This window comes from Pseudoliparis swirei, chromosome 3 (genome assembly GCF_029220125.1).
Source record: "Pseudoliparis swirei isolate HS2019 ecotype Mariana Trench chromosome 3, NWPU_hadal_v1, whole genome shotgun sequence".
In the NCBI taxonomy this organism is placed as follows: domain Eukaryota; kingdom Metazoa; phylum Chordata; class Actinopteri; order Perciformes; family Liparidae; genus Pseudoliparis; species Pseudoliparis swirei.
Window position 1 is genome coordinate 13467348 of NC_079390.1, and position 12606 is coordinate 13479953.

At 44.6% G+C, this 12606-nt stretch overlaps 2 protein-coding genes across 3 annotated transcripts; both read right to left on the minus strand.

Moving 5' to 3' along the window:
* Nucleotides 1-176: 176 nt before the first annotated feature.
* Nucleotides 177-2877, minus strand: c1qbp (complement component 1, q subcomponent binding protein). The gene is made up of 6 exons (XM_056439646.1): nt 2522-2877; nt 1662-1812; nt 1462-1561; nt 1266-1361; nt 1006-1131; nt 177-895 (listed from the first exon to the last, which is right to left on the minus strand). The coding sequence occupies exons 1-6, from the start codon at nt 2772-2774 to the stop codon at nt 746-748; spliced, it is 876 nt and encodes a 291-aa protein (XP_056295621.1). The 5' UTR covers nt 2775-2877; the 3' UTR covers nt 177-745.
* Nucleotides 2878-4761: 1884 nt separating this feature from the next.
* On the minus strand, nt 4762-11086 carry dhx33 (DEAH (Asp-Glu-Ala-His) box polypeptide 33). Of its 2 annotated transcripts, XM_056411491.1 has the most exons (12): nt 10740-11086; nt 10309-10469; nt 9593-9820; nt 9231-9401; nt 7970-8155; nt 7611-7722; nt 6637-6796; nt 6430-6518; nt 6207-6334; nt 5871-6074; nt 5679-5765; nt 4762-5400 (listed from the first exon to the last, which is right to left on the minus strand). In XM_056411491.1, the coding sequence occupies exons 1-12, from the start codon at nt 10948-10950 to the stop codon at nt 5092-5094; spliced, it is 2046 nt and encodes a 681-aa protein (XP_056267466.1). In that variant the 5' UTR covers nt 10951-11086; the 3' UTR covers nt 4762-5091. The 2 variants fall into 2 exon arrangements, with proteins under 2 accessions (XP_056267466.1, XP_056267467.1); XM_056411492.1 differs by lacking the exons at nt 10309-10469; nt 10740-11086 and adding an exon at nt 10286-10304.
* Nucleotides 11087-12606: the final 1520 nt, after the last annotated feature.

Genomic DNA, 12606 nt, shown 5'->3' on the forward strand with positions numbered 1-12606 from the left:
GTGAGTCTGGAGCTGTGCTCGGATTTAATTCTGGCCTTAACACCAGTCATAACTGCTTTAATTGTGCTTAATCTGGAGGATTTCTATATGCGTTTGCACTTTGACGTGTTTAAATTAATGTAGCTTGGCCCCCTTCGGCATTTCCAATTCTCTAATCGACAGAAGAAAAGCATCCGTTATTATCAAACTGTTTTATTGGACACCGTTCTCACATCCTCAGAAGACATCCTAATGCATGCCATTCATAATTAGACTTCACATTTTATGGTGAATCAAATCAACAATCAGTCAAAGTGAATTCCCTTAAAAGCCAGCGAGAGGCAAGAAGACTCAAGCTGTGGAACCAGATGGTCTCACATGTTAACACACTGATTATGTAAACATTTTCATGGAGTTTAGTTTTAGAGTTCACACTATACGAGAGAAATATCCCTTTATTGGCGTTCGGATATTCCCCAAATACAGACTGGAGCACGTCAAAGGGCCCCTGCTATGAACAAAGATGGTTTCTGTACAGTCATGACCTTTGTATATTTTAATTTAAAACTTTCATTTAACTTACAGAAAAATAACATCACAGTTAAATAAGGAGAACACACTCGCAGCCAAATGTGACAACTGCTGCAACACGCCACAGACACAAAAGCAAGTGGTCATCAGTCTCTCGCAACATGACTGGAGTTGCATACCTCTGACTTCGCCGGGATGTGTATGGAAGAAAGTGAATTTCAGCATCTAACTAGCATTAGTTACATTTGACAAAGCCTTGGAGGTCTTCCAGGAACTTGATGTACTCTTGGTGCTCGGCGGCAGTGCTCAGCTCCATCAGCTCGTCGGCGAAGGTGTTGTCGATCCCCCGGTCGGCCAGGAAGTCCATCAGGTGGTCGTACAGGGCCTGGGAAAGCAGCAGCGATGAGAAGGTATCGCCAGTGAACACGGCGGTCATCGGCTTCGTGAGCGGCCGTCATGAGTATTATTAATCTCCGTTACGGCCTCAAATCTCACCCAGTCCAGAGAGTCCGTGCTGAGCGTGTAGCTGGTCTCCTTCCAGTCGGTGTCGCCTTCGGGCTGGAAGCTAACCTCGCGAATGGCGAAGATGTCGCTCTCCTCCTCTCCTTCACCGTGACTCATCTGCAAAAACGCATATCCACAATTTTCTATGCAACTCAAAACTGTCAGATTAAAGATCAGAGACATGCTGCTGTGAAAATCAAACGGCCTGACATGGCGGAGGCAGCGTGAGCGATCGCCGCCTGTGCACTTACCTCGTCTTCAGGGAAATGGCAGTCAAACACGAGGGAATGTTTTGCAGCCTGTTTTGTTACTTCGACAACAAAGTTGGGCGTCGACACAATATCTTCCTGTTAAGAAATGAGAATCTTTGTAATGTTCATTCATTTTCTCCCCATGACTGCTCACATTTCAGATACATTTTCAACCAACAGGACCATTATAACTCACCTCTTCTTCTGGTGCTGCCGACTTCTGCCGTCCTTGATCTGCTGCCTCCTCCTCAAAGTTCGGAGGGATACTGTTGTTGACATTGAATGTGACAGTGATTCTGTAAAAGAAGAAAGAAAAAGAAAAACCAGCACAGCAGCTCATTAGCGTGCCCACAAGGTCACCAAGGATTTGATAGTCTTAGACTGCGTCAGCCTCACTTTTCTCCAGCAACATTCCTCGAGAGTTTGGCCTCCGTGCCGTTCATCTCCAGCTCCCATCCTCCAGACATCTTAGGGAGGGTCTTGCTTTTCTGGATCGTTGCCTCCTCTTTGATTTCATCAGACAGGAAAGCGCCAAATGCTTTGTCACCTGTTGGAAAAAAGAAAGAAACCGTATAACAATTTATATAATTATGACTAAATTGGTGGAGGAAAATCCAATGTTTGCGAGTTTCACTTGCAACCTCCCTTCTGACCATGCAACGTGTTTCATTAGGTTCCCTTGATCTGGAGAGCACTGATCCTCTGACAACTTTAATGCAGCTTTTCCTCCTGATATTAGATTATGCATGGCCGGTGTTTCATTACAAGTCACTATCAAACCATAAATACAATGCTTTACTGCATTTATTAGAATTAAAAGCTTTAAAAAATTGTTTTGGATCCCAACATAAACAGAAGATGCACACGTTAATGCGTGACTGATTATCTGCTATAGTAATTCAATCTACTATGTAATTGCAATTACGCATAATATAAGTGCATTTATATTGCATTTATATATACAAAGATATGACTTCTTTGCAACACTCACTTTTTTTATAAAGTTGTCTTTCTACTTATTCTGGTGAGGATAGCTGAACAGTCCTTCAAGGTGAATGCTAACGTAACCGTTTACAGTGAAGTTACAGTGGGTGGTCGATGGTGCTGACTTCAATACCGACAGGCTGGTGGTGCGTTTAAGTGTCCTTAGAAATGAGAACACTCAGGTCACGGAGCCACTTCTCTACCGCTGCACCGTGTTGCTCTCACGCCGTGGAGGTTAATACATTTCTCGATACGAAGCACGCGAACGTTACCTTCTGTGTGCAGCCCTCCACATCCACACGACACCAAGGGGTTCAATGCTTTAGCGCTGAACAGCTTGGGCCGGTAGTCCGACGAGGCTCCTTTGCTGTTCAGCATCCAGAGAGACCGGGTGAAGGGCCGAGTTGTCGCCGAGCTAGGAGCGCACAGTGTGGGGCAGCTGAGTGGCAGCGCTCGGGCTGTGGACGTCGTGGCTGAGCAAATGCGAACAGCGGCTCCCACCACACGGACAACGGACTTCAGCATGACTGTAACGTAACAACACGTAAAGGTGTGTAAGACGGAGTAAATACGTTTAGACAGCACACAACAGCCGGCTAGCTCCCTGTTACTGCTGCTGCAAGCTCACCGGACACACGTGCGGAAGGACACATTGACCTTTCTTAACTATGACCTCTGAACCGGAAGTAATACAGAGAAGGAAAAAGGAATAAAACACAATTATTCTCTGTGTCTAAATACAATCTTTCATACGACCACAGCTGGTCTTATCTAATATATATAATAAGTAAACTATATATATTTAAATCAATATATATAAATAAATATAAATATAGTTTACTTATTATGGTACGTAACAAACTACCCTACAGTGCCCCTTGTGGCTTTATAAAGACGTGTTTTATGTCGCCTCATTATAGGACTATAGGAGACATAAAGCATGTCTCTGCAGCTGTCCACCAAATACGAGAGGACAGATAAATATATATTTACCAGTGAGGACATGACATCCTGGAGGAAGCGGTTGCATCATTCTAAGTAAAGTGTGTTTTCAGGGCAATGCTCTGCATCAGTTGCATCATTTAGACTTCACGCCTTGCTCCCTGAAGATGGCGCTGTTTTCCAACAACTAACCGAGGATGCCAAACTTCTGTAGTTGTCCGATGTCCCAATAAAACTAGTCAGTGAAATGCTCCCTTTGAACGAAGATCATAGTAGCAAATTGTAATGAGTGAAGTTTAACTCCATTTTATTTTGCAGAATTTGTAAATATATAAGCATATCAAAAGTAATGGGTGACGAAAGCTTTAATAAAACATCCAAAACATTAATTTCCAATGTTTTCATGTCTGATATTGTACAGAAGCCCTTTAACAGACACTCACAGATATAGACTATGGGACTTTATTGGTGTCAAAGACAGACAGTGGAACAGCTGTAACCCCTCAGATCTTTCATACTTAGTAAAATGTAAATCTTCAAAAGGGGACGGACCACCCTTGGGCCTCTAATCTTCATTCTCTCATGTAGAAATTATAACAATGGTGGTTAGGTTATGTAATACTTCAAATGCAAGGATTAAGAAGTTTATGGCATGCAGATTTAAATGGTCTACTTCTCCTTTGTGATTGAAAAAAGAAAAAGAAAAAAATTGAAATAAAATGAGTGAACCTCTTTGCAACATGGTCTGATGAGTCTCTAGCCCGAGATGCATTTGATATTTTGAACACTTAGAAATAGCAATTTATTCAGGTTAGTTAATCAATGTACAATCCTGAGTCCAGTGTAAAAATAATTAAACGACACGAGGCGCATCCGTCCGGATCCTAAACATGATGTGATTGCCATTCTACAAAGTATGAAGACCTGAGATCAGATCGTTCACTATAGTCTCCATGCGTTAAGCATACATATATTGTCAGCGTACGCCTGAGTGACGTAAAACATATGTAGAACCTGGAGAACGAGGCATGCTACTTCTCTTCATGTGCATGTGTATGGGGAACCCGTGGTATAATCGTAAAAATAAATGAAAAGGCATGCCCGAGCTGACGAGACGAGTGCTGCATGTCGTCATTATAAAAGTGAAGTCATGTTCTAACTCACACGTTGGCAATTTTTAGATGTTCTTGTATTTACATAACCTCAGAGGGTAAGACAAATATACTGTCTTTGCAGATATTAAATCCTTTAAGACCACTTTGTATAAACCCCAAACTACATGGCGGGAAAGCTTAAGACAAGACTGCTTTACTTGAGCTTCTGAGAAGCTAACGTTGAAGTTAATTCCTCATTTTCACTCAAAATTAAACTGAACAGAACAGTTTCACTGCCGATTTCTGAAACTTGTTTGTGTAGGTGGCTTAACAACTAAATACAATATGTCATGAGATGAACAGTCTATCAAGTCTGATTCTACTTTTTATGAATAGATAAATTATCTCAGCCCAAGACTGAGCTCAAGTGAGGTTATCCATGAGGTTTAAATGCATTCGAATGTTGAAAGAATCGATGCGTGACATCTTTTTTATTTCTTTTCAGTTGGCCAGATCAAATACTGCCAAGCAGAGAAAACACAGGACATAAAATCTGAATGACAGGAAGTCAAAGTTGTGAGGCCTCGATGTGCAGATCTGTGCTGCAGTGACGCGTTCCAAATGCTCGTCAGCTGGGAGGTAGTGAGATTCACACAAGTTAACTGCACAGAAAAGTGTTGTATTAAAATCAAAAAGCATCCCCTCCAAATTCATCATTGTGAATTTGATTACATTTCCCAGTTTTATCGCCACTGAGGGATTTGAGGAAGGGAAGGGTGTTCACTCCGGTCGCGTCTCTCCATTGGTTAGCTCCTGGAGGGGTGGAGCTTGCGGCCAAAGTACTCCGGCGCCGCATCCATCAGCCAGTCGGCGTCCACCAAGCACAGGTCCCGCATGTAGCAGCGGGTCGTGTGCAGCAGCTCGTTGAAGACCACGTAGGCCGGCTTGGCCTGGAACAGGACGGAGGACGGGTGGATGGCCACGGGCTGGTGGGTGTCCAGGGCCAGGTAGCTGCCATCGGGTTGCAGCTCGGCTGCATTGACGAACAGCCCATGGGCAAGGCAGCGACGGGCGCTCCCCGTGTCCGCCCCGCACGACTCCAGCTTCATGTTGAGCTGGCGGATCAACGGGCAGAACGGGACGCGTTAGCTCACAATAACGACTCACTGGAGTTCAATCCGCCACAGCATTTAGTTATTAATAGTGTCGTCAGGAATATGGCAGTATAATACGGAACATTTAACACAGTTGGATTCCACCTGTTTTAGTAAACAAAGAGGATGCTGTTTCACGATTTACCACGGTGATGGGATTACGATATGATTTTTAGGTGATATTTACCAGCCCTACAGAGAACAACATCAGTATTCACGATCATGTTGAAGATGTGTACCTTAAGGCAGATATCTCGGAGTTGAGCCTGGACGTCTTTCACCAGCCCCATGTTCCTGCTGTTGACAAAGTTTTCCCGGCACCACTCCTGTAGAAGCAGACGTAGCTCAGCAACAGCACGTCTTTTAGGACGTTTGCGTCGTCTCTCACACACTCACTACATCCCCTCGTCCCCTCGTCCAGCTCTACTTACCTTGTTGCCGCTGACTTTCTTGAACGCCCTGTAAATGTTGAGCAGCGTCACGTGGTCTCCTTCGCTGGAGGCAAACTTCTTGCGTGCGGCGAGCACCTCCTCCCGCCGGGCGGGAGGGTTAAACAGCACGGTGTCCACCGACATCAGAGACACGATGCTCAAAATCTCCTCGCCGCAGGAGAAGTCGGGGGACAGCAGGATGGTCTGTCAGACGAGACACACGAGGCAGGGGGACGTCACACCGTCATATCATTTGGGTGCAGCGTGCGCCGCAGGCTGCCACTTTCAGTCAACATGCGCAGAGTGTGGCACGCTTTTCTGTTTGTTTGTTTTTACCTTGGCATATCTGGGCTCCAGAGGGAAGCTTGCCATCTTCTTTCCCAGAACGGTGAGGAAAGCCTGCCCCTCCTTCCTCTCGACGGCCCCCAGCAGCTCTAAATGCTCCACAGCAGAGCGGATGGCCTCTGGGATAAACACAGCGGGGGTCACTACGACGCACCGACCCTGCTGGACGGCGTCCAGAATGCACGGCTAATATGTTTCGTGATCAGCATCTTACCTGGCGAAGGCTTGGACATAAAATCAAAATGTGTCACGTCTGGAACCCCCAGAGCCATGAGCTGAAGCATCACGCTGGCTAGGTTACACCTGTAAGCACACACACATAATCACACACACACACACAGTCGTTCAAACACCCTCACCTAAATGGATCAACATGCGGGGGAGGCTATTATCTGCATGGAGACAAAGACGTCCTACGCACCTCTGGATCTCGGGCACGGTCATGGGGATGAGGTTGTCGAACTCCAGCTCGGTGTAGAGGCGATAGCAAGAGCCGGAGTCCTCCCTGCCGGCTCGGCCAGTCCGCTGCCACGCCTGGGCTTTGGAGACCCGCTGCACGGCCAGCACCTCCAGCCCGCTGTCTGAGAGTCACACGGCACACGGACAGTTACATCAGAGCCAAATAACCGAACGACTAAAACACAATACCCTAAAGTACAGAAGTAATATTAGCAAAAAGTACTATCCCCCGAGACGGATATGATTATACATGACATCGTGAGAGTGTTAATACAACAACGTGCAAGCGGCTTGAACTACTTTATAATCAGTCAGGGAGATTAGTCCAATGGGTTCATCAAAAAAATCTTTTATTTTTTACTTAGGATTTGAAGTTAAACTAACGGTCTCATAGACAGCTGAATCATGACATGGGCCCCTCAACAGGACATGTGTTTTATTTTGTATATAGGTGGAACAGGGTGGGAAGTTCTGTTTATCGTTAGCGAAGCATTTCATTTAGGGAGCTTCTTGAGCTCTCGATGTAAACATCTTTAACAGGACAGTAAACAGTCAGTATAGCTATTTGATTAATGTAGTGGACAATATTTCCCTCCGAAGTCTAGTCTGTGTTATTGTTAACATACCGATGTTTTCCGTGAGCAATCACAGTCAGTAATAATGTGAACAATGGTAATGGAAATAAAATCCAGTCCTCTTTGTCTGAGACCGACCTTGAGTCCTACAACAACATAGGTAGAAATTAACATTTTATGAAGAAAAAAAAATTATAATCAAAAATGTACAGTACTTGATATATACTTAGTTATTTTCCACTGACTGCTGTGGGCCTACCGGTGATAAAAACAACAACTAGGTGGCCTCTTATAAAAGACACTATTCATGATTCAATAGTTAATACTGATGTGAGAGTGTGAGAAGACTAAATCATCTGACCAGGGTTGAAGCGCTTGGCCTTCACCATCCCTGTGTCTATGACAAACTTGATCCCAGAGATTGTGACCGACGTCTCTGCAATGTTGGTGGAGAGGATGACCTTCCTACATCCCTGGAAATAGTAGAAAGGACAACATTATGGGCAACGTACACATTTAATATAGAATGAAGTCTACGATACACATAGCAAGACACTAAGTGGCCCTTTAAAAAAAGGACAAAGCCAGACAAGCATCAGCACATCTGAGATTTGCTCAGATGTTCTCTTTGAGCAAAAGCGTGCCACCTCCCCCGCCCCCCACAAACAAGTCCCTTTGTCCACACCGCTCTGTCTCTCCTACGCTCGCTGTTGCCTTTACCTTGGGAGCCGGCTGGAAGACCCTGAGCTGCTGTGCCGGGGGCAGCGAGGCGTACAGAGGGATAACTAGCATGGGGCTGCAGCCGTCCGGCAGATGCTTAGAGATGTCCCGGCACGTCCTGGCCAGAGCCTCGATCTCCTCCTGACCCGTCATGAAGACTAAGATATCGTGGGACGGAGGGGCCTCCTGCACGCAAACAAAAAGGCTGCGTTCGGTTCCAATGTCTCGAACAATCACGACAGAATATGAGCACAGTCTCTTTAGTTGCAGGTTTGTGTTGTGTTTGAGAAGGTGACAATATATACAATACAATAAAATAGCAGAGCAGGACATTAAATGTATGAAAAAAATGTAAAGTATATGGAGTGTATATAAGTGAGTATAAAGTATATAAAGTGAAAGCGGTTATTGATGTCGATTCAATTTGAGGAGGATCTGGCCAGAGGAGATTTCTTATAAAGTCTAATAGCAGTTGGCAAGAATGTTAGTGGGAACGGAAATAGACTGAATTGTTTGGGCTTTGATTTGAAAGAGGAAACGCTGCTGTTCACACATAAATTCGACAACCTTTCAACCAGTCTAACTATTTATACAAATTATTTCCCCTCGCAAATAGTTCAGAAACCCTGAATGCATAGTATGTAATGCAGATACAGTTGCTCTGAACTGCAGACAGTTGCTCCGCCTGCTTCAGCCCGATAGGTAGGATCGCTGCCAGCCGCCACACGTGATTGGCTGCAAAAAAAGCTGTGCAGCAAAGTGACGTAGCTAAATGCTGCAAAAGGACAGATACTCGTCCTCACGAACAAGGGGTGGGCTAGCAACACGTGTATAACATTGCATCACCTTTCTTGAGGTGGATCTATGTTGAAAAAAATCAATAGATGAAATAAGTTGCTACATTTGATCAAGTTCTGTAGGAAAGCATCTGAGATAATATTGAAAATAAAGACCTGTATTCTCTTCTCTGTCTGGAGCAACACTACCAGAGCCAGTTAGCACACTGAGGAAGTGAAACGCAAAAACTCCTAAATTTTATATATTTTAATATTTATTCCTTTTTATTATAGAATTGCAATTAATTCTTTAAGCTGAAGACTCGTAGCTGGCATTAACTTTTTGTGGTGTTCTCTGAAGCAGTTTTTGTGTGTAGGAAAAACTAAAAGAAATCTATTGTCTATATTTAAAAAGCAAAACAAATTGTGGAGATCGGCTGGGCCGACATTAGATTCCCGGCCTGAATTGTTTTGCCGGCTCTGACCTGATGGATCTGGAAGATAGAGACAAGCGCAGCCTGCAGGTAGTCGGACTGGGGGTGCTTGGTGTAGTAGATCTGGATGGGATGCTGCCTGCCCTCCAGGTACAGCACAGGTGACTTATTGAAGTACTCGGAGAACAAATCCACATCCATCGTGGCCGACATCACTATGACCTGTGCGGGTTACACACCCCACAGAGAAGTTTGGGTGGACAAATGAAGATGCTTTAACAAATCAACACAGATCTATGGACACGAATAAAGAGGAGAGCTTCTACCATCTCATGAGCACATTCAGTGTAAGGGATTAGCCCAGGGTCAAATAAACTCTTATTGAAGCCAGGAAAACTGGAACCCCTACCTACCTTCAGGGGAATCTTGTTCAGCTCTGTGCGCCTGCGTTGAGCCATCTTAACCACGCCGAACAGCACGTCTGTGTGCACGGTGCGCTCGTGAGCCTCATCCAGGACCACCACGGTGTAGCGCAGCAGCAAGGGGTCGCCGATGGCCTCGCGCAGGAGCATACCGTCTGTCATGAACTTCAGCTTCGTCTCGGAGGACGTGACGTCCTCAAAGCGCACCGAGTAGCCGACCTGCAGAGAAGTTTTATTTGGGTTAGCAGTGGTTCTCAAACTGTGGGGCGGCAAGGTATTACAGGTGGGGCGCGTGGGGGCAGTGTGGAGAACTTCACCTATTCCAAGAGTACGTGTTCATGTTTACGTTACGGTGACGCCGTTCACAGGTTACGCTTGCGCATGTGCGATCGCGCTGTTTCACATGAAGCTCGGTGGCTATCACAAGGAAACGTGTTGTCGCGTGTCTTTGAGCTCAGACACACTAACAATTGTCATATGTATGACATGTGACATACAGGACAGTACAATTGAACATTACATGAACATTTTTCTTCCTCCGAAATGGGGCGCGACAGAAAAAGTTTGAGAACCACTGGTGTGAAGTGTTGCAAGCACTGGCGCAACTGGGGAAGTCTGTTCATGCCCTCACAGATGGAGCTCTAGATGACACGGATGTAAACAAAGCGAGTGCACGTGGGAGACCTGTCCTCTGTCCTCTGTCCTACCAGCTTGCCGAGCTGAGTCTTCTTCTCCTCCGCCACCCTCGCTGCCAGTGAGATCGCAGCCACCCTGCGGGGCTGAGTGATGGCAACGATGCCCTGTCGCCCGATGCCGGCCTCATACAGGTACTGGGGGATCTGAGTGGTCTTCCCAGAGCCAGTCTCCCCTGAAAGAGAATGGGGTCACGGTGAGACAGAGATCAGGTGCTACACTATACAATGCAGCTCACTTATTTAAGCTAGTTGATAACATAACTCTTCTTGAGTTTATAGTCACAGGCCTTGCTGATGTGAATCACAAAACACGATGTGTGGAACTTTACTGATTAAAACTCGCTACAATGTCGCAAAGCAGACGATAAAGTTCCGGTTTAGAGTGCATCGTCCCTTTAATCGAGTCGCACAAACAGCGGCTAACCGGGCAGCGCGCGCCTCACCGATGAGAATAGCATTGGGGAGCTGTCGCAGCTGGTTCAGGAGCTGGGGCTTCGCCTGGTAGATTGGAAGCTGTTTCCTCTGGACGTCTATCGGAATGGTGGCATTCCCCTTTCTAGGCAGCAGCATTCCAGGTTTATTCCTGTCGAGACGGAAAAAACCAGACCCCGGCTTGAATTTTTTAGCCGGAGGAGGGTTGGGGTCGTAGGGCATGGTCTAGACAATGTCACCCTCGGAGCGAAACCTTTGCGGTTATTTCTGGAGATTTGTGTGACATAAAAAATAAACTTTAAAGTGTTTCTCATGCCCACTGACAGACCAGCAAAGCGCCACTGTGGTTGTGTTGCTATCTTTGCAAAAAAACAGAAAAAACATCCCCACGTGGTAAGATTTCGGCGCACAGATTTTACGTCATACAGTTTTTGTGAATGTGTGGACCCGAGTACGGACTGGCAGGTACATTCACTAAGTAGTTTGCCATGGTGCATATACTGTTCAAAAGACACCCTTTTTAATTGTAATGTTTTAAATATATCATCGTTATTCATTCTACACTTATCCTTATTTCTTATCCTTCATTCATTAATTGAATTATAATTGTATTTACTTTTTTGTACTTTAATTAGATTTTTATAAAAAACTTGATAATTTGATTTGTGTGTAAATCAAATAATAGGTATCTGTACACCTTGAAGATGAACCCTGAGACTAGAATGTAATTAATAACATACATTTTGAAAGATTTCCCTATTTTTCCAAAACTGGATGTCCTAAATTGTTAATGTTATGTTAAATTATCTTTGTTAAACTAATAATATAATGCAATGGCGTAAACTGAGTACCATCATTCTTTTATACTTATTTATGGTTTTACAAATCATAATGTATTCATGAATAATCGTTACATATCTCGATAACAATTCATTATTATTTATTGTCATACAGCCCCGCTGTTTTTGTAAAATCCTTGCAATCCGACCAGATTCTAAGCATCGCCATATTATGGCGATTCCTAATACATAATGATTTGCAATGGCCATTAATCATATTTAGGTTTGGATTTTAAACCCAATTCCATGTTCCATTTGCTAATTTCTGGAGATTAGACGGTGAGAAACACATTTTGCCGATGGGAATCCTTCCCTCCAGTGATATTCCAATTCATGCATACTGAAATGGCATTCTATCATCAATGTGTGTTTCCTCTCCTCTAATAACGAAGATTAGAATTGCATAGCAGCTCGCAGTATATGAAAGGAGAGAAAGTGGACCTTTTTCTGGGGGCTGAGAACCCCAAAGTGGATCCCACACAAAATGATGATAAAACATAAGAGGGCTTAATGTCTGAAAACGGTGACAACCAATAAACTAACTGTGGACTACTCACTGTGTGTTTGTTTCTCTGCCATAGCATGCTGGAAGAGAGTGTCGTGGAAACGATAGGGCTTGATTGTGCAGTGAGAGGAGGAGGTCCATCCGGTGTGTGGCAGCTGTTGAGTTATTTGACTCAAGAGTGAATTCCAAAGCTGTCTTTTTTTCACACAAAAATGATGCAGCAGTGATGTGGCCAGATGGAGGCACGTAATGTAAAGTTGACTATGCTCTCACTGACATGGACCCCTTCACTGACAGGCAGTAATCCCCACTCTGAGACCATAACCAAATAAATGTTGATTTTAAAACCTTGAATAAACTCAAACCCCCCAAAATGAGTCCAGTGAACTGCACAAACTCAACCCGACATACATGGGCTCAAGACAGTGGGGATAAATTCATCATGGTGCTAAATTCCACTTATCTAATCGGTAAAATGTTGGAATTCAGGGAAAATCAGTATGACACGACCAAGGTTGGTGTTAACATGGCCAC